The sequence below is a fragment of the Lonchura striata genome, chromosome 2 (assembly GCF_050655825.1).
Source record: "Lonchura striata isolate lonStrDom1 chromosome 2, ASM5065582v1, whole genome shotgun sequence".
NCBI lineage: Eukaryota > Metazoa > Chordata > Aves > Passeriformes > Estrildidae > Lonchura > Lonchura striata.
In genome coordinates, this window is record NC_140704.1 from 97,983,461 (window position 1) to 98,008,020 (window position 24,560).

Genomic DNA, 24,560 nt, shown 5'->3' on the forward strand with positions numbered 1-24,560 from the left:
CCATGTCGTAGATCTACAGCACCTGACAGTATGCCACTCTACTGAGAAGAAAAAACATAAATAGAAATAAGACCCTCTCAAGATCCCATAGGTTAAAACCCCTGATCAACCCAATTGCTCTGCCATATGTCAAAAGCCAGTGACAGTTTCTTGTAAGCACACAGCCTATTGGAAAGATGACACACAAGTTATAATTAGAGCGTGTTACATGGATGGATTCCAGACTATGTACCTACTCCCTGTGCTTGCCTCCGGTAATGCAATGTCTGAAAATTAATGGAGCTATCTTCCAGATGAGTCTTTTCAGGTTACTTACCACCACCAAAATAGATTTCTGGAGGACAGCTCCAGAATTATTCATTTTTATAAGTGTGAGAACTCCATTTTTCTGTCAGTGTATTTATAAAAGGAATTGTCTTTACATTTTGCAGTCTTCCCTAGGAGAGTTATGCCAAGGTATGCATATTTTTTATTTCATAAAATCTCCAGTGAAGTGTTTGGAGTACTAAAACAAAACCAGTAAAGAACATTCTTGATTAGCTCATATTTTTCTTTTTCTGTTGTTGTTTTTAATTATGCATTTTCTATTTTATTAAAGCAAAATATCTGTGTGTGTAAACATTGCTGCATGTGTGTCTAACTCCAGTGTTTGCTTGTAGTGCCAATTCACCATCTGATGCCCTGTGAGCAGGTGTGTGATTGCTACTCATAAGTTCAGTGGTTTCAGTAGCAGTTTGCAGGAGACCCTGGACTTCTTTCTTCTTCATATTAGTGCTGCCTTCTGGCACCACTAGTTTAGCTGGCTTTCACCTGCCCAACTGAAAGCAAAATTGGATCAAGGGTGGTATTTTGATGATGTTCTTCCTCATCACATCATCTTCTCAAGTTGTAAAGGATTACATTTTTTAAGAGCTCATACCTAATTTTCCTTTGCAGCTTCAACATCCTTCTGCGGTACACCACTTTCAACTTGATCTCATCTTGATAATTATTTTGCTCATCCTGCCTTGTTTGTTGGGATATAATAATTGCATCATTATGCTGATGCAGACCCTTTGTGCTGCTTAATAAAAGTCAAAGTATTCCCCTCAGACTGGAAAATACAAATTTTTTTATCTGAAATTCAAATACAATGATCATGCTAACACACCTAGTAGTTTAGGTGCACTTCAGAAAACCGAAGCACCAGGAAGGTGCTCAGCCTTCATAGAAGCTGCAAAAGCAGGAGAAGTTGTTCTCCTAAAACAGAACATGAGTTCTTCTCAAAGTTTTGTCTTCATTTGTTAAACTTAAATAATAACTCAACTGAGACAAAGGTCATTGCTGGTTTTTGGTTTTGGGTTTTTTTTTTGAGTAAGCTTCTTCTTCTTCTTGCATAAAAGGGCTCACAAGGTTTGCAGGCATTGCTCAGCATAAACAATATCAGCAGTCCAGCATAAGATTGTAGATTATAGAACCTAATAGTATGTTAATTCCAAAGGTAAATTCAAAAGAAATTGAAAATCCAACAGATCCGTGATGCCTGAAGTTTTGTGAATCTGTTTTAATCAAAGCACTTGTGGCTAACTTCTTGCTAGAAGATCTGCCTTTCAAGGTCTTTCGAGACAGCTCTTGATATGTTTGCATGGTGGAGAGATTGATTTGAGAATCAGACAATTGGAAAGCATATTTTTTGAAGACGTACTTGACTTTCTTTTACAATCTTTAAAGAGGGCACTCAAGACAAATGCATAACCACTGAGGAAATGCTAATTACACCTAGGAATGTCTACATACTTTAGGAACTTGGTTCCTTTTAAATTCTGCTGACCTCCAAGTAAGTGATTGCACTGACTATAGTGGGGTCTTGGATCAGTTTTCTCAGCAAGCGTCTTCCCCTTCCCTCCCTGTGTCATAATACAGCAATCAGCAGACCTGCTCCCAGAGAGCTGCTTACACAGACCCTCTTGTTTTAGCAAGCAGGGTGCTATTGGAAGTACATTCCAACTAGGAGTACTTGAATTTGCTGGAAGTAATTTGTCCTGAGAGTTTCTTGGTCTCTTAATTTGACTTCTCTGGTGAACTGCATCGGGGAGCGTGGGAGGTATCCTTAGAACAACTTTACTGAGCCCCTTGTAAAAAAGGTTCTTTATGGAGCAGGGGGAGAAGGGGGAAGGAGAAAGAGGAAGAGGAAAGGAAAAGGAAAGGAAAAGGAAGGCTGGAGAGAGAGCTTATAAAGATTAGTTTACTGCATTTAAAGTTGGTCACTGTGAGCCCTCTCTTTAATCTCACTCCCGGTGCAGAGGATATGATTTGATTGATCTGAAAAATCTGTAACCACCTATTAAGCTAATATCATTTAAGAAATGCTCATTATATGACTTATTTCTGCTCTGGGTCATAGATACCAGAAACATCCCTTTCTGCCTGTACTTTTCAAAGTGTGAGACTTTCTACAGTGATTCATTTAATGAAATTTCATATCTAAAGAAGGAAGTTGAAAAGTTGTAGCTTATATATTCTGCCACCAGATATTTTTAGAGCTGTGCATATTTTAGTTATCTGCTACTGACATGAAAAAGGGAGAATAGCATTTTTTTTCTATTTTCTTAGTTGAATGTTCTTGCATACCATGATCAAAAATTGTGCAGCACTTTTGAAGAAGTTTTGCACAATTATTAATCGGAGATAAGGTAATTATCTTCATAGTCACCTGAAAAAAAGTGATAATACATTTCTTCTTTATCAATGATCCATTTCTCTAAAATCTGCATGATGGTAAAAAACACTTTTGTATGATTTAGTTAAAAAAAGCCTACTGAGCAAATCTCACCCTCTAGTCTGACTGAAAAATGTGTTTGATATTCCATATTGACTCAATTTGTTTTGAGAAGTATCTGGTCTAATAATGCAACAACTCCCAGTGAAGTTCCAATGTTACACAGGGGAGCAGAACAAAGATTTTTTTTTCTGGTATTTGACAGCCCAACATTTGGTCTCCCTGATGCTTGGGTGAGGGAAGGGAGAGGCTAGGCTATAAAGCCAGAATAACTATTTTCCCCCACACCTGAATGTTGGGCTCCATGTTAACTGGTACCATAAATGTGCCCTCCTTGGCTAGATGTGGGAAAGAGGGGCAAGTAGAAAGAGAAAAGAGGGGTATGTAGATAGAGAGGTAGAAACAGCCTAGCTTCTAGAGACAGGACCAGCTACTCGTGATTTTACTTGTGAGGCTTTCTGAGATCTACTTCAGGACTAGCAGAAGCATTCTGAGGGAGAGGGAGAAGGAGACGGAGAGGGAGAGGGAGAGGGAGAGGGAGAGGGAGAGGGAGAGGGAGAGGGAGAGGGAGAGGGAGAGGGAGAGGGAGAGGGAGAGGGAGGTCCTTGCAGGAGCTGTAGTGATGATCACCTTTAAAACATGAGAGTGAAATGGATTAAATTAATTAAGCGAATTTCAGGGGGTTTTGTCAGGTTTCTTTCTAGAAATTCAGGAAATTATTGATACTGTTTAATTGACAGAGCTATTCCAAAGGAGTTTATTTTTAACAAAATACAGTTCCCTTGTTTACACATTCACACAAATGTGATGCTTTTGTCTACACTGAACCATTCTCGAAGCCCTTGCAACAAATGACAAATCATACAATTGTATATGCCATGGGGTTTCTTAATCCTTATTTACTGACAGGAGCAAGCTGTCAGAATCGAATAATATGAACATTCAGCATTTCAGAAAAGGTCCCCAAACTGATGTGATATCAGTGTGTTCTTCACTTGTTAATTTCATATGTATCTTGTTTTTACAGCATGTAAAAGTAACACTGTTACAGATATGATTTTCTACAGCTTGATCACTTTGGAGGAAATTCTGGTTTTCATCTCAGAATTCCCAGGGCCACAGGCCTGCTTTATTTTCTCTCGGAGTCAGAACTGGCTCAGGTGTTAACTACAGATCAATGGGCAACGTGAACAGTTGCAGGTCTGATAGCTAGCTAGCTAGCTAGATTATTTGTATATCTAACATATAGTCTAATAAAGTATCCTGTGTCCTCAAAAGGCATAGAGACAGAAGACTGTACTTCCTCCTACTGTTTTGTCTATCTCAGTTTGAAACCTGACTCATATTTTTATCTCTGCAAGATTCTTCAAACATTCTTTAAGTATACATATGCATTACGTGAGTCAAGACAACTACTGTCAATGCTCACAGACAAAGCATTCCTTTCTGGAAATGCATTCCTGCTATAGTTTAGCAGTGAACATTTTGCTATGACCTTCAAACACAGATGGGATCTTGACTGCTTACTTTCTACAAAACAGAAAATATAAATGAAGACTAGAAGGTAATGATGCAAAAATGTGGCAACTGTATGGGGAAATTATGTTGCTGGAAAATCCATCTTATATATATACACGTATAAGCAAGACATTGCTTAAAGGATCTTGCACTAAAACTTATCCATGGGCATCAAGGGAGGATTTCATCCTTTTGTGCTGCTTAGTGCAAATTTACCTGATATTGGACCCTTTTTCCTTTCTCTGTCATCATTTGTCATCATCATTTGTCATCATGAAAGCACAGCTGAAAAGTAATTCCTAAATCATATCCCTGATAAAATTTTCACTACTTTCTTTTGGTGGGTTCTGCCTACTGCAGATCAAATCAGGAAGAAAAGTAGTCCTACCATGTACTATTTAACAGAGTGCATAGAGTGGCTGTTTCTCTGGTAGCATTGGCTGAGTCTTGTCTTCAACAGTGGCAATTTTTGTATAAAAAGAGTACTTTGAAAAAAATCTCTACAATATGTAACCAATTAATATGAAATTCTTTAATTACAGCACTGGGAAAGTTGAAGTGCAGGGATAATGCTGTTTTCTACAGAGGTTCAAGCAAAGAAATTGGCTTTTGTAGAGGAACTGGTTTTATAAGGAGCAGCAGGATTCTAATTCAATTATAGTAATCTCATATGGTTTACAGCTTAAACCATAATTTAGTCTTGTTTTTAACTCGAAATACCTGCAGCAACCTGCTCTGTCCCCATAGAGTTTTAAATCTTTGGGGCTTTAAAACTTTGTTCATTGAAGAGAACATTTTGGAAACAGTCAGAAGGTTTGTCAAAGTAAACGTAGTCTCAAGAATACATACTCATTCAAAGTGCCTGTAATAAAAATATTTCCTCTGAAGTCTTGATGGGAATTGCAGTAAAAGAAGTATTTTTTTCTTTAGTTTCAGAGCTATTATAAGGAAATCAATAATATATGATGGTGGACATTTAAAAGAAATATTAAAAATCTGGGATAATGGAAAACATTCATCATGATGACACAATTTTTAAAAAAGTTCCAATAGAAATAATAATTTTTACACAAACTAGCAGTCCATGAATGTCTTTTGTGTACATATACAAATGTGGACTGTCTTCTCTTTAGGAAGAATAATTTTTCTCTAAGAATAATACTTGATGCTAGATGTAAACTCTTACAGTTAAAGCAAGCATAAACTAGTGCTATTACTATAAATTTGAGAGTCACCAACATATCATATCAATGTCTAATCTGGGATCTTCATTTTTTCTGAGCTATTTACACCAAATTTCTTCTTTTTTTGGGTGAATTCAGAGGGATTCCTCATGCTTGTTTGATGAAAAACAGTTTCCCATGTTTTTTTTTAGTTTCCCTTGCCTTCAATTCAGGGCAACAGTTTTAATACAAAATGTACAAAATATTGTAAGTCTTAATTAAGATTTTCAAACTGTTATTCATGAATGCTCTGTTTTTAAAGATTATTTGTTATCAGTTAAAACATGGACTATTTATGTAATTAATTTTTTATCACATGGTCAATTTTTTTGTAAATGGAAGCAATGCCAGTTTTTAAAACATCTTTCTCACAGAAAGGATAACGTACTTTCACCTAATAGTTAATTTACAAAAAAATTAAAGAAGGAAGCATTTTCATTTTGATGCACTTCTTTTATTATAATATTTCATACCATGTTTTGGTACAGAGGAGATGCCTGGTGCAGCACAGCAGGTACAGAGCGTGGCAGGGCCTGCATGCCTGCTGACAGCAGGGCTCTTTCCCCTCTTGTTTGTCAAGTACACAGAAAAGGGTGCCAAACTCTTTAATTTATTTTTCTTATGCGCCTTTTGTGACACTGTATTTCTATTTGTTTAGCATGTTGGCACCATGGTGCAGCATCAACTAAAGGTTGCTATTGGAATTTAGCCTGTTTCCAAGCAAAGATGCCAAGCTTTTTCCACGTACTGAGCTTTGTTTGAAAGAAGTCAAGTGAATTCACACGTTCCCTCAGCACAAAATGCAACATCCATCTTCAGAGGACATCATCACAGAGTACAGGATGTTTTCTGTTCAATGTGAATCTACTGCTTGTATTAGAACATAAAACACCAAGAATTTCTTTGGAGGGGAAGTTATTTTAAAAGCATCCTGAAGATAGCTCACATGATTTTATTCATGTACTTGATGCCTAACAAAAGTCATTTAAGCTCTGCTGTGATGAAGACTGATTCCAAATGGTTTAAAAAAGCCTATACCAGTGGCAAATGAGTCTTATCTGGCTCCATGGTTGTCACAGAAGGTGGATCAAGCCCTGTATCTCTTGAGAAGGAAAACATCAAAGAGGTAGGATAAACACTCAGCATCCGACATGACAAATGCATGCAGGTTTATTTTGCAGAGTAGTCACAAGCATATACCAGAGAAAAAGACAAATGGTGGTGATTAATTTCTCTTCCAATAGAAAATCATTTTCCAGTGATTTTCCTAGAATGTTCACAAGACAGTTCATTTGCAGCACCTGCTTCATAGATCTATTTTACTCCTATATAGCGCTTTATCTAATGAAAGCAAATATCCGCTGGCTATGTTGAAGTGTGTATTCATTCACTGAGTATTCCTGGGTACTCTGCAGCCATAGCTAACAACACTGACATGGCCCACATCCTGGGGTTTCATATGCAAGACTCTTTTACCTGAGAACTTTTGGCCTATTCTTACTAAAAGAGCAATTTCTTCCTGCCAGCTGCAAAATAATTCTTATTCACAGGGTGATATGAACAGTGTCTCTTGGTATGTCACCTTTAATAACTGAGAAAAAAAGGATTGGTACAACATGAACATTATTGCTCCTACTACTGCCACAGTCCCTGCACTGCTTCTAAAATAAACCCCATGTGCAGTACAACTGCATTAATTCTTCTGCCTGAGAGATCCAATATCCCATGAATATGTGAAGGATGATAGTGGTATCAGTAAATAGAAAGGTTTTTAATATTCCCGGGCTTTCCAAGCAGAAATTCCCCCCCTCCCCTTCCATTCTTTAAAGAGAATGTTTTGCAGGAGTGTTATAGATAAAATCAAAAAGAACATGCATCAAAGTGTGAATTTTATATCTAAACTGTTGGAATCACAATTACTTTTGATTTATATGCTAACCCTGTGCCAAATCATCATGAGTGTTTATGTGCGGATATGCACAAACATACACTAGCTCTAAATTTTGGTGGGTTTTGCTTTATGGTAATCATAAAGGCTTAAGCCAGGAAGGAACCTAGAGCATGTTTATGAATGATTGATCAGTCTCAGTGCAGACCCAGAATATTTTTTTGCTATTATGCCCAGATGGGCTATTACTGTTATAGGGAAGTGATTTAGAGAAGGAGAGTAGTGCTGAGCAAGACAAAGAGAACAGAAGTGGCTCTTGCCTTGGGACTAGTGGGATGCATCCCATCAAAACCTCATACTTCTTACTAGATGTCTTTTTTTGTCATTCTATCTTAATGGTAACATGTGCATAGCACAACACAAGTTGTAAGTAGGAGGGAACATGCCACAGTAAATGCAACATGTCAGATGTTACAGCATGTCCAACATGCACTTTCCATACACACACACAAACACACACACACACACACACACACACACACACACACACACATATATGTATGTATTTGTGGTTTTTCTTACTGGTGTTTTAATGCAGCATAAATTTCTCATGCATTTATCCACCTGCACAGTATCTCTATTCCAGAAATTTTCTGGTTATCCTCAAGCTTTCAAAGATGAGCCAGCAGCAATTCAGTCAGTGCAAAAATGTTGCAGAAGAAAATTACAAGGCCTTTTACAAGGTCATGGCTCTTTTCTCTGGTTTCCAAAACAGAAAAGTTTAACACTGAAGTTTTTTTGTCTTCTTGTTTCGTTACTGTTAGGAATAGCACACAGTGTTCTTGCTTTGTGCTCTGCTGCTCACTGAAATATCAATTGTGTTGCACTTGGACAAATTTGCAGTTGTGCACAAATCCACTCCTGTGTTTTCTGCTGAGAGCTTCACCATTCATTCTAACTAGCTTCTAGTGAAGTAACATTATTTTCTTCTGTTGATGTGGCTGATAGAGGGTTTTATAGCCTTATGGAAAGACTGTTTTAATTCTCTATGTCTACTAGTCACACCTAACAAGGAAACAAAACAAGACAACTTAAGGGCTGGTTACTACATCCAGCTCCCTCCTGTAGTGTACTTAGCAACTGCACACATCTTTTCATTGCCATCACGTGTGCTATGTGAGAGCAAGGGTAGGAAGCATTATTTTGGCAGTGGTATAATGAAGAAAAACCCAAATAAAAAGGCTGTTGTCCAGTTTCCATACTTCAGTGGTGCAGCTAATCCAATGCACCTACAATGAAACTACAAGGGACAATGAAAACCAAATCAGAAACCCAGAGGAAAGGGGATAGTACCAGGAGCATCTCACCTGGTGAGTTACTTTGTGTGTTTTTAGTGGTTACTATCCTCAGAGGCATTAAAGAGTGATTTTAGACAAGATTATTAGTTGTCCTGTCAAAGGGAGACTGCATTTCAGCAGTTTCTCTCTCTGGTAAGGGAAAGGACTGCAGCTGTATAGACACAGCACAGCTGTCTTGAATTGCACAATTCCCCCAGCAAAGATAGAAGTCCAACCTGTGTAATTCAAGATTCTCCTTGATTTCTGTGAAATTAGGGAACAGTTCTTGGCAGAATCAGCAGTATCATAAATAGGCAGATGGTTCAGTAAGCAGCAGAGAGGGAGTATTGCTGTACTCCTTTCCTAATTTAGTGTGAAAAGTGGGGGTTTTGTCTGTACTTTTACATAGATCCGCCTGCACTCCCTGAATTGAAAGAAATATGCTCAGTCTCTTGATTTAAATTTCTACTACGTAAAATTATTTTGTGCAGTTGCACTCTAAAGCTCAGCATTCATCCTTTTAAACTGAGCTAAGGATGTCATGTTAATGTTAGATTCCTCTTGCCTACAGAAGGGAAGTCACAGAGAACTTCTTCACTAACATCAGCCCTAACAATATACAAATCCAAAGGGTTCAAAAAGCATTTGGCTAATGCAGTTAGAAAATAAAACAATTAAGGAAGTTTTAAAGATCTTATATGCCTAATTATTTGAAACAATATCCTGTTTGTAGACTGATATTAGATGAAGTTAAATAAAGTTTATTAGCAGGTATTTTGGCATTCTGCTCAGTTTAATTCTATTGCTACATCCTGCAAGGTCAGAGTATCCAGAGGTTAGTAATGAAAAAGATTTAGAAAATTCTGTCTTGACTGAGTGGCTGTCATGGGCAATTTTTCTTACACCATTGCTGTACATATTATTTTACAAGTTACCTGACCATACTTGCTGCCAGAGATGCAAGTGGTCACTCAACCACACTGCTAAGGTGAGGAAACAGGAGGAACATTTTTTAAAATTATTATTCAATTACTTAGAGAAAACAACAATAAAGCTACACCCTACAGGGGTGTTCTGCCACCTGACTCACCTCATCCCCTTAAACTGAGGAGAAAGAGGTGCTTGCAGTGACACAATACCATCAGGAGATGGCCAGGATCTGTGCTCCCAGGTAGAATAATGCTGCAGAAATACTGGCTTATCAAGCCAAGGGGTGACTTCTCAGGGAAAATGGAGAGATTACAATGTGTACACTATAGATATACAACCCCTGGAGCAGATTGTATGTCTGATAAAAAGAGATATGACTACTGCAAGTCCAAAGGAACATCATTTTTGAAAATGCAATCTCTCTTTTGGGTACTCCCTAGAAGCCTGGTGCTAGATTCCTGAATGGGTTCGCAGCAGCCTGTGTTCAAGCCGACTCCCATGTTAAAAAGCCTGAAGCACCACACAGGTTTGGTGCACATGGTTCATCCATGTTTCAGCTTTGCAGAAACATGAAGCTTTCCAGAAGTAAATGGTGTAGAGTTGTGCTTCCATCAGGCATCTAAATTCAGACAGTGGGACAACTCTGCTAGAGAGCAGGTCCCCACAGGCACATGGGTCTTCCCAGATCCTTCTCTAACTTTCCACTGCAGGAATTCCCAGAGAGCAGGAATCAGCCATTCTGTGGCAGCAGTCTCTGGACAAGTCCTTCACTCACAGGTTCTGTGTAAAACCATGTTACAATTCCTTAAGCTCCTTCTACAGCCTGCTTGATGAAGAACTGTGCTCTTTACTGAGAATAGGTGGATTTATATCTCAGCCAAAAGACAAATCCAATTGCTTTGGCTGGTAGGACAGCCACAGGATCAGCTACTCAAAGGACAGTAGTCGTCCCCTCACTCAGTGGTTATTCCTTCCCCTAATCCAACTTGCTTCCATCTCTCACTCGCCCAGTAACTCACAGGATGCAAAATGAAAGCCAAAATATCCTGCAGAAGGACAAGCTAATGGAAAAATACCTGATTGGCAATGCAATTTCATTCCCTGAATAACATTGCATTAAATTCCAAATCTAGGATCCAGTAGAACAAATTATTTTTGCAGGATGAAGCACCCAGCACAGGAAACATTACACCAGCTCCAGCTTCCAACTCCATCAGCCTGACTTCTTCACTAATACCACATTTCATGGTTGACCATGCATCTGACAACTTCATGGGCTCCAGTGGAGCTGCATTTCTTGTTCCCCCTCCTCTGTACATTCCTTGATTTTGTTGTGTGTTGGAAGAGCCTCCTGCACTGGAGGAAGTGGACTCTGTTCCAACCAAAGCTTCAGAAATCTCACTAAAAACTTTTTTTATTATTCTGTATTAATAGATGTTCGCATGCAATAGCAACATAGAACAGTGGAGGCAATGTGTGATTCTGGAGATAACTGGTAATATTTGCTTTTATATGTTTGTGAGTATAAATGTATATCTATATATATGCATGTATATATCTTTTTGTAATGTTTATATGTGTCATAGACTTATCATATTTTTGTGGCTCTGTGTAGGAGCTTTCACTGAGGATTTTTCTGACTACCCCCAAGTTTGTAGAACACAGGCTTGTGGGAATTAGGACTGATGAGGAAATGGGACTGGGAAAAAATCACAAGGTGATCTTTTACAAGGAAACAGCCCTTTTTTTCTCCTGTGTTTCAAAGTAACTAAATATTTTAATCTGGTTAATATTATCTTGGTAATGAGTGATCCATATTGGTCTTGTTTTCTATAACAGTGTTCTCACAACCCTCCACTCTTTGCATACATATGCATGAATCTATGCAGAATTTTATAAAATCTGGTAAAAAAGCACTAGCACCACTACCACAGAAAACGAAATCTTGGTTGGCAGGAGGCACAGATTTAAACTTTTCTTTATCAAGTAGAAGTACTGATAGATTTCACATTCATTTCTGGATCTTAATTCTTGTACTACATGCCTTTTGAGTGATGTACTCTACTTTTGAGGATAAGCATATCTTGGGGGTTGTGGTATGTTTTTTAAAGTAAATATTACACAGTACAGTCATTGGATCTGCATAATGTTATCAGAAACAGCTGCAGATTTTCAATTCCCTCTAATCTTATTTTCCTGAAAGTTATAAACTTATGTTTCAAAATGTAACATTTACTATGGGCAAAAATGTTTCTTCTCACCAAACAGAATTTCTCTGCCAGAGAAATAGTCCAATGACAACATCAGTAAGGTAGGGTTTGTGGTGGTGCTGTGCTCAAGAGGAAATAGAAATAATTTATAATTCTTGTTAAAGTTTCAGTCTCAGTCCTCTACTGTGACCTTTCAGATACTAGTGGTTTTTTTCCTAAAAGTCATCAATGGTTTGTGTCACTTGACTGCAACCTCACAGGGTCATTTTTTCCTTTGCAGCTGATTCAGAAGTCAGAATGCAAGGAAAAGTCATCCAGTACTGTAACCATATAAAAACACTTTCATAGGTTTAGGTGTTAGACTTGTAACATTTGTTTGTGTTAAAATATTTGGACTGGTAATTCTATAATGAGAAAGAACAAGTTGGATAAGTACTATCCAGTGGTGAGATTAAGTTTGCATACTTGTTCACCATAGATAACCTAAAATTCTCATCCTTTCTGTTATGCAGTTATCTAACATGACTTGTGTTCTGCTTGTGTTTTCTGACAATCCCTCTTTCTTGCCTAAGCTTGATCAGAAGTGACATTTAGTTTCCGACATGATGCAGGGAGAGGAGAAGTAACTGCCTCTTAAAGTTATTGCTGGCAAACAGAGATACTGAAGGAGGTTGCACTGCTTCATGGCCACTCTGCACTTTGAAATGCTCCTGGTCCCAGAGAAAGAAGTTTAAAAGTACTGCATGCCATGCACAATGACCAGGTTGTTTGAGTCTAGTGAAAATGTCATGTTTATGGTACTGGTGGAAGAATGAAGAGAAGTTTCTACATGGGTCTGTAACTTTCCAGAATATGCTAATTCAATGTTCTTAAATAAAATGTGTTGCATGTACAAATCCAAGTCTCCTACTTTTGCCAACATCTCCAGTAACTGTTTCAGTCTTACACTGCTCATCCAGATTCCCATTTCTCAGTACACAGGCATCATCTTCTGAGTGATTTAACAATGGCTGTTAAGCTGGACCTTTTGCAACTTACATCACTTTCAGAAATTTGAATTAGAATAGACTTAATTTCTAGCTTGATCAATTCAGATGGGTTTACTGTTATAATATTTGTTAATTCAAAGTTAGTTTAATTGAAATTATGGAAAAATTGTGCCATCATATAAAAACTCTATCCATTGAAGTCAAGCTTCTAGAAAGATGTATAGAGAGGTTTTAACTTGTTTTAAGTGCTGGAACTAATGCTTGAGGCTGAATCCTACGCAGGAAGTAAAAAAATGATTGTTATGATAGTTCTTTTCAGTCTTAGCCTCAAAAATTATTCTTTCATTCATAGTGAGATAGATGCAGTTATACGAGAAGCTCTGTCAAAGTGAGGCAAGAAATTAATTGGACTGGAATTTGAAAGTTTGTTGATGAAAATTTAAAAATAATGCAGGTTGGGCATTCAACAAATCAAAGGAAAATTGAAGTAGGGTAAAACTGCTGAGTTTTAAAAGCCAGTTTCACAGTAAGTAGTTCAAGTTCCCTGGAAGCAATTCAAATGTTCTGAAGTTCGGGAGCACAGCTGCAACCATCCTCTGTAGTATAAAGAAATCCACTTTCCTTCTAAAAGAATTATCATTAAATCCTCTAAACAATCATTTATGAACAAAACGGATGCTGATCAGGCCATGGATTACCAAAGTTATAGGGAAAGAAGCATTTTCTTCAGCTAAAAGAAAGAGAATTTCAGAGATTTGTGTTTTAAAGGTAAAAGAATTTTTTCTACACTCAAATGGAACTTGAGCAATATGTATGAGAAGTCAAAATAGTTTCTTATTTTTTTAACTAGGTTTTTTTACTGATTTATCAGAAACTATATGCTTTTCTAGTCAGATATAATGGCTAAAACTGGAAAACATGAGAAGCAGATATAATACACCAGTGAAGAAGTTTCAATATGCTTCAGTTCCTGATTTAAACTATATTTATATACTGTGCTAGTAGCATAAAAAGATTAGGAGAAGAAGATGTTGGTTGAGACAAAATGATAGAATATACCAGACCTGGCTGTTTGATTAGGTTCAATCTACAAGTCCTAACTTCCATATTCACACCCATTCTTCAAGTGTAGACAAGTCTTTCTCCTAAACTTAGAAGCTGCCAGCTGCAGATGGTAAAGATTAAATAGTGCAGCATTTGTTACAAAATGTACTACTTTGAGGCAATATCATTTGAACTGCTTGTGTTAGACTTCTCTGAATTTTGACACAAGGAAAAATTCATCTGGTGAACAAAAAAGTCTCCACTACTTCTCCTGCCTAATGAAGTGAATTGCATTTGTTAGATTTTGTATTGTGTTATATTTAAAGTCCCAAAAATGTTTCAAATGTTGCATTGTAGAGTGCATCTGGTTGACAATTCCTTTTGCCACATTATAAGATCCATATAAACACCAATTCCCCATAAAAGGTTGCTATGAGGGCAGAATCAAATATCTGTCTTGCAGAAGAACTGTTTGTTTAAATTTAAGTGCTACACAAGAGAGTTCCTTAAATCTCAAAGCAGTAAAACCAAGTATGAAAACAAATTGTATCTTGTAACTTAGTAAGTTTATGTGGGAAAAATTAGAAGGACAATTCTAAGTCCATCCTCCTTTGTGCTGTGGCAGCACACATGCATGCTAATAATCAAATGGCAATGGAAGTTTCCAAAATACAAATGGAAAAGGCCTGCAACTTGTCCTTTGAGGCTTGTCTACAATGCTTACTGTAATTCTTTATCACTTTTAGTAAAGCAGGGCATTGAGGCTAGAAAATTCCATTCCTTGTTTTACTAACAGTTTATTTCAGAGAGCTTGAGTAAGATCAGTTACACAGAGACCGGAAAAATGAAAATGTGGAGCTTTCTTGATAATGTTAACAAATTAAGCCAGAAACCAAAAAAGCTCTGTGACGATAATCTCCAATCCTATCTGCCCTGAAGTGCAACTCTATGAAGGCACTGCACTTTACTCAGTGGGTTGAGTGACAGAAAAAGCAGTAACGACCTTAGAGTTTTTGCAGGAAGCTAATACCTGTGGCCATCAAAGGCTCTTGTAGCTGTCACTGTCATTCTTGCCATTTTGGTAGAAGATTGGACCAATCTTGACTGCTTTTCTTGTGGGCACATAGTGTGCTAGTTACATAGTATGATAGTTTATATAATCACACTGTGTTTGTTCACTGAAGCGTAGTTTCACTAAGTGAGACGGTTAAATGCTATGGGCTGAGTTGCATTCACTTATGCTGTTCTACAAGCACAAGCTAAGCCAAAGAGACCTTGGCTTTTTTTTATTCAAAATGTCACATTACAGCATTTATTCAATACTTTGAAAACAAGCTATAGACAATTCAGGTTGGGTACATAAATGAATAGAAACATTTTTCTTTAGTTCCTGACTGTATTCTCCTCTTCATGTATTAAGTGAGCTGTGAAACATCCTAGTGCTGTGTTCACAAGCAGCATAAAATATCAAGAGAAAATAAAATATTCTGTCTTTAGAACAGTATTTCTGTAGTTTAATGTAAATGTGATAAATAATGTGTAATAATACATTATCTGAACATTGTGGGGAAAAGCATTGCCAAAATACTGAATTGTTCTGAATCTGCAGAGCTCTACCCAGCTGTGTGCTGAAGGAGACAGGGGGATCACTGGAAAATGTCATTCAGTTATGTGGTTGGACAGTGATGGCCCCCATGTTTGCATTTCTCAGCTTTAGAAGCCTTGATTTAATAGTTTCCTATCTGCAGTTGGTTTGTAAGTGTTATGTATTCAAGGAATATCGAAGGCATTGTAATGTGGTAAACAACAATGAAGAGAGTTCATATTTCCTGAACTAGCAGTCATAAAATAATGACAGAAAAGATGGAGAAAGCCTCATAAATGCTACAGTAAGATTTAATAATTTTGCAGCTTTATTTAATTGTTTCCACATTTTTAATCTTTTCCTTGTTTCTGTCAACATTTCTTCAGACTCTGCTTCACTATCCCATACTGTCACCTGCATTTCAGAACAGCAACTGCTGAAAATATGGATGAGAACAACTATTTCCAAATCCCTCTTATATTTAGATAATGTAGTAAAAATACAGTGAGCCTTCAGCAAGTGATTTGCAATATTAGAACACTGGCTTTCACTATATAAAATGTTCAAAATGTTCAAAAGTGCCAAAATTTCACAAATAACAAAAATAAAATAATGAAAATTAAAAGATTGTTAAAAATTTCTACTGTACTAGCATTTACTAGCATTTTAGCATTTAGACATTTTTCTTTCTAAAAGTGCCTTTTTTCCCCTTCAAATTCTGTGCTAAAATATTGAATAAATTCCTGGCCAGATAATTGCATGTCTGCAATAAAATGGAAGAAATTGTAACTCAAATGCAGTATGAAGTGTTAGGTTAAAGGTTACTACCTTTAGATGTGAAAAATAAATATATAAAAAATAAACTGTTTTATGCAGTGACAAGGTTCTTAATTTTTCTTTTCTCTTCAAATTCAGAAATAGCTGTGAGTATTGCTCTCAGGAGTGAATTGTTAGCTGAATTCTTTATGTAAAGCAAATCAATGTAAAACAATTTTGTAAAATTGATCCTAAAAAAATCAGTAATTTCTCCCCAATTTATACTTGGTTTCAAGCCATTTCCCACTTTAAATTTTAATACTGTACTTAACCATTCAGATGCAATAGCAATAACTTTTCTGAGCCTCACATAGATCAAAACTCAAAATCTTTGACAGCCAACCTGAGAATATCATAAATGTAAGCCATCTGATAGTAGGCAAAATTCCTCTTATTTCTATGGTGTCCTAGTTACTCTAAATTAAGTAGACTCATTCATTGCAAAGACAAAGTAAAAAGTGTACAGTTGCAATAAAAAAATCAGTTGAAATTGTTTAAAGCTAATAAATTATTGTCTAGCTTTGGACAAAAAAATTGCTTATCTGTGAACGATCATGATCCAACATATATTTAAACCATTCTGCAGGTCTAAAGTAATTAAGTGCACGAGCATCAGTGCAAGATGGAGAATTTAGGAGAGAAAGTGTTTAACAATACCTGTATAGGCTGTATAGGCTGCCAGTTTCCTTTCTTTCATTCAGGAAGGACAGTACCTACACCAGCATTATGTTCAGGTGTACCTTTCAGGAGAGTAAGAGCACAACAGCTTTTAAATATTTTGTAGAACTGATGTGTGCTACATTTGTCATCATGTGCCACCAAATACCACAGAACTGCTTAAACCAGTGGAGAAAGGGTTTAGTGGGTGTCAGATGGAAGACCACATCCAGGAAAGGCACTAGGTGGCACAGGGATGATTATTTAGGGCAGTGCAGAGAGCGGTAGGAGACCTCAAAGGCTTAATAAACCAGCAGTGATTAGTAACAATGCAAACTAATTCTTTTTATGCAATTTGCAATTGCAGACATTTAAAACTCCAATTCTGCTGTAGCAAAAAAATATTGCCCATCACTTTTAATCTTGACAGGGTCAGAATTATATTAAATAAATTTACTGCCTTGACAGATCACAGTGACTTGTGAATTTCCATTTGTATTTCTCTTTCTTTCTGCTCAGACTTTGCTTTCTCAACCTTTTACAAGAATTACCTGAACTTTTTGGAGTTGCATCTGCTAATGGAGCACAGACGCCCGGGAGAAAACCGACAGTCTCCCTAAGGTTGACACAAAACGGTTGCTAAAGATTATTTTAGAAAATGGTATTGTCTTTGTAATTCACTCTTAAATCAGCTGCTGGGGAAAAGGCCAGTGTGACTCCAGGCTCTTCTCTCCAGAAGTTCCTCCTTTTTACATGGCTCTTTTAGTTTCTGCTCTGGGAGAAGGACTGACATTAAGGATAATGAATGTATTGACTCACACTTCTGCTAAAGATTCAGTCATATTAAAGATTCGCCCTTTGTGTGGGCAGAGGAAGCTGGGCCTCATTAAGAGTTCAGAAGGAAAGATTAATGTTCTAATTAATGCACTAGAAAATGACAGCCAAGGTCTCTGGATTTGATTTCAGGCTGTGGTCTAGATGCAAAATCTCATAACATTTCTAGGATCAGTCAGAATTTGTTCCATTAGAAGATTGGTCATACTCACAAATTTAAGTAGGATTTCCCATTGTTAAATATCAACCCTGTTAATAGAATAGTTTCTATTCCTTCTAAGAAACACAATTTGTATCTCTTCACCATTATATATCACTGTTAGGGCTTTAGTTAACTCAGTGCAAAATGAAAGGTGAAATCCAGACAGAATCATCCCCCGTATTCTTGTAGAGCTGTAGACAAAATAGTGAAAAATAGATGTATTCAATTCATAGTTACTAGCTTGGTTCAAGAAAGACTCATCAAATTTTGTCATGCTCCTTGTCTCGGTAAGTAAATAGAAAAGGTACTTTTATAATTCTATTGCCAGACAAAAACTCTTTGTTTATTGCTTATTTTCAAAACTTTAAAATCTTGTATGAACAAAGATGTTGCTTTCTGAACTGTAAAACTCCCTCAGAAATGATAAATATTTGGTGTATGGAGGATTTGGTTTATATTTTGTTCTTAACAAAGGGTTGTTTACAGCCAGAAAGGAAACCAAATGTCATGTGGCTATTAAAAACAACTGTATTTAGAGCCTGGTACAACTAAACTACTGTGTCAGGTAACTATCAGTGCCTCAACAAGACTTCCATCAAAATGAGCTATCCCTCCTATTTGTAAAGATTTGTATTGTATTTCAAAAATGTTTGCATCTCCCACTAAAATATTTGGACTGGTAACAGAAAATAGAATAAAATAGAAGTGATGGCAATTAATTCAACATATTCTGAAATCCTAAGCTTATTTACTGGTATTTATTGTACATTATATCACTTCAAGGGTGTCAAATTAAAGCTGTAAGCTAAAGAAACCAGCAAGGGAATTAGAAGCTGGCTAGAGACTTCATTGTATTCAGACATTTGACTTTTAAGTGCCACTGACCGCTCACTCTTCCCCAAGCTTTCTATTTCCACTCTTCTATAATTTTTAAATACTATTTTAATGTGTAGGGTTTACATTTTTGCCTTGATAATGAATGACAGTAGTCCACAGAACACGATAAGTACAGTTATCTTTCACTTGGTTTTGTTTGTTTGCTTTTATCATCCATTTCTTGCCTTTCTATGATACCATTAGATCCTAAGTCCTTCCAGGTGAAAGCATTATATTTTTCCATACATTCACTTGGTTCATTTTCCTTAAATATACTTTAGAATCATAGAATTAGGGTTGGAGAAGGATCAAGACTAACCTTTGATGAACACCACCATTTCATATAGCAAAGTGCCACAATTTTAATATATTTTAACATTGCAATGTATTTTAATTGCTCATCACAAGACAAGAACTTTTGTCATTTTCACCTGTAGAATTATTTGCAAAATACTCAGCTGAAAATTTTTAAAGACTTTTTTCCCAAACATTTTTTTCACCTTAGAGAATAACTGCTCAAATTGCTGGTTATGCTTTGAAACAATTGACAGTCTGCTATGCCTGTTTCTAAAATTCAATCTCATGTTTAATGATTCTTATTAGAAAAGAAATAATTGCTTAGACCCCTTAATTTTAACTGGCAAGAGTTTCTTATGACACAGTTATTCCTATTTTGTTCTCCTATTGTTCATCTCTGAGTGACTGCAAACCCCAGCAAGAATTCTGGGACACATGTAATTAATGAGTATGCTTGGTTAATGCATAAACATTGGAGAAATAATGAAATGTCCTCTGGTGAGTATCACTCTTGTATCCAAGGAAAGGATAGCTGACAGGCCTGGATGGTGTTCCCTTTAACACTATTTAATTCCTTGCATTTGGAAGGGATTTTGCTTTTGTTTTTTGGGGCAGAAGGGGCAGAATATTTTGTGCTCTGGTGTAGTTATTTACAAGGTCCTTTCTTCATCTACGGTGTGTTACAGTCAGTATTTTCTCTCCACTCTTTCCACTCGATATTTCCGAGTATCACAAGCATGTAAGGTCCTTGGTGTAGAAAATGGACACTAATAAACTAAAAGTCTAAATTGCTGTGGATGTATTTCAGATAAGACACACTGACCCATTTTCTGTGTCTAAGCTGGACCAAGAGCCTCAGAAAACACATGTCCATCCCTCTGCCCAGCAAGAGCAGCTTGACTTCTTCTATTTTATCTGGGCCAGACAGGAATAGCCAAGGTGGCAGTGTGTCATTGCATTGGCCCATGACATTGTTAAAAACAAATATATTGTTCCAGCTTGCTCTGTTCCAGGAGGAAAACACTATAGATGTAAATAAGAACAAGAAATTACTTGCACTGCTGGAGAAGTTCAGCTACAGGTAACCCCAGTGACCCAGATGGGAGAGCGTACTGCCATCTGTCAGCTGCAGAGCACAGAAAGGTGGGACCTGTAGTGGAATGGTTTTCTCTCTTTTAACATTGCAGAATGACCTGTTTTTGGCAGAACCCTCTTTTAGAGTGAAAAGAATCTGTAAAACAGATGAATTTCTACAGGAAGAAGAGGTTTGGCCAACACGTAACTTTTCTTCGTCCCAGCTTGCTTGTGAAGCACTCCCACTGTGTTACAGGCAACAGCACTGAAGTGCAAATCAGACAAGGCAAGCATTCCTCACTCTGCCAGTTCTGTGCTCATTATATGCATATCTTACACTGATTTTAGATTGGTTACTGAGGTAACTTTTTGTAATTCCAACATACCACTGTTAGCTGTGGTTCTGTGTTTCACCCAGGAGTGGCAAAAGCTGAACTTGTTACCACTCATCTAATTCCAAAGTTACCAAAGTGGATGGTGACTCTCAGCATAGTCATCACATGCTTCAAAACAACATATTGGAAAAGCTTCCTAAAGTGAAAGTCTCAGAGTCACAGTTTGTTCCCAGGTCTTGTCAGGAGATTTGTTTTGCTAAATTGATTTGGCTAGATTGGTTTGGCTAGAGGTTTTGTAATCTGACACAGTTGGATATTACCAGAAGCAGCAATAGTAGTATGTTAATAGTAATATAGTAGTACGTAAATAGTAGTATGTTAACTTTAAAAAGAAAAAAATGTAGAATATGCATATCTACTAGCAGGGAAAAAAAATCAACTTGTTTTCCTGTTGATCTGCTTTGAAGACTAAAACCAGATATTGTATGCCAGACAGTAAAGAGTGTACAATTTCTGTCAGGTAATTTTTATTTTAAATGAAAACCTGTGACAGATCTTGTCTTTAATTAATATCTTTACCCTTCCTCCTACTTTTATAACAGCAATATTGGAGTTTTAAAAAATAAATTGCACCACATTTCCCAATTAACACTCTCCACTGGCAGACTAGAGTTTCTCACAAATAAATAGGCCAGACTGCCCTATACTGTATATTCCAGTTCATAAAGTCTAAGGAATGAAATGAGCTATCCCCTGTTGGTGACAAGCCCAAGGCTTTTACTCCTCAATCTTTATAGATGTACAAGCTACGTATTTGTCTGTACCAAGACAAATATGCTAGGTGTTGACTGTTCCTTGGTGAAATGAATCTTGGCCCTATCCCTACTGCATAGCACTCAAAATTAAGTGGGCAAACAATTTTTTTTTAAACCCTCTTGAATTTAATGATTTGCTTTGTTCATATGCTAGAACACTGTGTAGGGATTTTGGCCCTAGGATCTGGTGTTTCAGATGATGTATCTTCAGAAGGTACAGGATAGATCTGGGAATTGTCTTGGTCACTTTTTTTGTATTTCTCTATTTATAAATTCTGTATCTATTAATATTTCTATAATTTCTATATTTTAATATTTCCTAACTACACAAAGTTGTTCAAGTTTCTTAGTACATTTTATCCAGTCTGCCACAGTGCCTTACTCATGACTCAGGGCATAAGCTAACACTCAGGGATTATGTAACACATGATGCTTTCTCTTCACCACAGACTATGTCCCTCAGGGACAAGCTCCTTATAGAGGGTCATCTGATTCACAGATGATTTTGTCTGTAAACTCATTTCTGTATACATTACAGATTTCAAGATCTGGGGACTGATATCACTAGGCTGAAGGGAATTAGTGAAGAACAAAGCAGCACTTTGATAAAACAAATAAAACAGATGAACATGGGTTGTTTCATGGTTGTAGTTTTTCCCCAGATAACATTTGTGTGGGACTTTGTTTTGTGAAATTTGGCTGAGATAACTGCATGTTTCAGATTTGTGACCAAACTTTTTCAAAACCTGATAGACTGTTAGGTCTGATATTTTTTTTTTTTTTTTAGGAAGACCCACATTTTCTGCATCCACTGTCACATGTAAACTGCATATTTAAGCAAGCAATTTCATCTGTCTTTGTATCCATTTATTCCTTAATTTGGCTAGTTTGTCTTCTGCATTATGACCCTTAGTGTGTTTTTCAACTCTACTGTTATAATGAGTAAATAAAATCTTGGGAGCATTTTGCAAGAAATATTGTAATAATAATTTTAAATGTAATAAACAATATATTTGTTTGCTTTTATAAATTTTTGCATAACACAGAAGTGTTAAACAAGAAGCCTTTTCTTTGTGTTTTTGAGCATCAGAGGCCTACACTAAAGCCTACACTTTCAGGGAGTTACAGAAATAAAGGCAGAATATGAGGATGGAAGAGCAATTCCAGGTTATGGACTCACATATTACAGATAAATATGAAGTCTAAATGTCAGCTAAATACATTGATTTTCCCATTTTGGTTTTGAATGAAATGTCTTCTCTCTTCCTTTTACATAATCTCCTGCTTTTGAAATTCATGTCATTCTACTGTTCGAAAAGGAGAAAACTCCTGGGGGCTTTAAGGGCAATATATTGCAAAGCTTTTGGAAAGAGCTTGCTGCATTGGAAGGTCATATTGTAGTTTTACTGGTTCATTAAATATGTATGCCCATCTCCTATATAGTTTTCACTCCAAAGTTGCAGAGCAGCTTGTAGAGCATGTGGCTTTGTTCTGTTTCTTAAAAGCATCTTTCAGCCTTTAATGCAGTGGAAACCAATAATGACACTGACATTTTCCCTGCAAGCCTTCACATTTAACCATTAGTTTCTCCTGATCTCTGGGGTGCAAACTCTCCATCTGACTGAAATGTCATCTGTTCTGTCACCCTGTGAGTACAGGAAGATGTACTAAGGAAGCAGGGCTTTATTGAGGTAACCCAGTACATGGATTTTTTTTTAGGTTACCAATGTCATGCTGTTTTAGTTAAATTAAATCCCATTCAACCTCAGTTACAGTAGAATGCAAAAAAAAAGGCATTCATTCCCAACATCCCAAAGCAGCACAGTTACAAATCATTACTGGAAAAGAGATATACATGCAGAAGTGAAAGAAAGCCTTGCTAGTGTACCTTAGGCAAGATTATGTAAGAAAAACCTCTCACCCTAATTAATACAAATACTATGTCTTTTTTTCCTTTGTGTCTTGGGTCTTTCCCTCCTGTCTCATATTACACCTGCTCAGTAACCTCCACCTAAAATCTTGCCCACCACTAAGCTGTTTTTAGCTTCCTATAGGGAAGCACCTTCACAGTGCATCTTCATCTGTGCTTAGATCTCTGCTTGTCTCCTTGTTATCCGTTATTGGAATACTAGCACTCCTTCCCTTCAGCCCTTCCATGTGGATCTATTCTTTTGTTCCAAAACTCATGTTAATCCACACTTATACAGGAAATAATCAGCCCATTCTTCTTAATGAAAACCAGGATTGTTTCCCCTCATTCACTATGTATATATTGCTTGCAGCAACCCTTTGGCCAAAGTCTATATATAACTAGCTAGCAGAGAAAACTTTCCTTTGGTAAGTAAAACTCTTTTGTTCCGCTCTTTAATGACTGCTCTCCATGTTTCAGTGGGGAAAGTAGCTTTCATTGCACTTTTATTCTATACCAGTCTGTACATTGAAACCATAACTGGGATAATTACACTTAGATGCCTGTCTGCCTCTCATGATTGGCTGAGTGCTGCCTGGGCTGACAGTAAATTTTGGTGACTGATCTCCAACCTCCTATTCCTAAGTATTCAATTTGACACATTGATGGTGTTAGGACAATAAAGCTGTAAAAGTAATGGGTTTTTTTTAATAATTGAAAGGTATTTTTCTACCTAGTCAGTAGCATCTCAAAATTGAAACTTTTGGTTAAACTAGAACAAGTCACTGTGTATATGTGCTTATTGACCTTGATTCAAAACACCACTGATATTCAGCTTAAAACACATGACTGAACCCCACTGCAGTTGCTGTAAGCATGTGCTTGAGTGTCTTTTATGAATTAAGATAGGCAGAAATCTTGTAGATCTACATTCCAGACCTTGGGCCTTTTTTCCATCCTCAAAAGTTAAAATCCCTATGGCTGTTTCAGTCCTGAAAGACTTAGAGAGTTCCAGAAGATTCTGTCTTGTAGACAGAATTTGCTTGTCTGAGAATGTAAGTCCTCTGCCTGAAGCATAATTCCTAGAAGAATAAAGCTCCTGACAGTGGTTGAATGAAAATTTTGATTTTATCCTGTCACTGCTGAGCAATTCACTGTATATGCATGATCCTTCCCAGTAATGAAGAGAGAGCTGTGACCAGTGGCTGGGTTTGCTAATTGAACTCTGTGCCAGGGCTATGACAAGGCTTAAAGAGCCCTCAC

General features: G+C 36.9%; 1 protein-coding gene across 1 annotated transcript in view; it reads right to left on the reverse strand.

Moving 5' to 3' along the window:
- LOC110469737 (uncharacterized) overlaps nt 1-24,560 on the reverse strand; it is a 47,908-nt gene that overhangs the window by 18,811 nt on the left and 4,537 nt on the right. The window contains exon 1 of the mRNA XM_085571849.1: nt 1-24,560. This exon is cut by the window's right edge and continues 4,537 nt beyond it. Within this exon, the coding sequence (XP_085427975.1) occupies nt 1-4 (4 nt within the window). The 5' untranslated portion in view covers nt 5-24,560.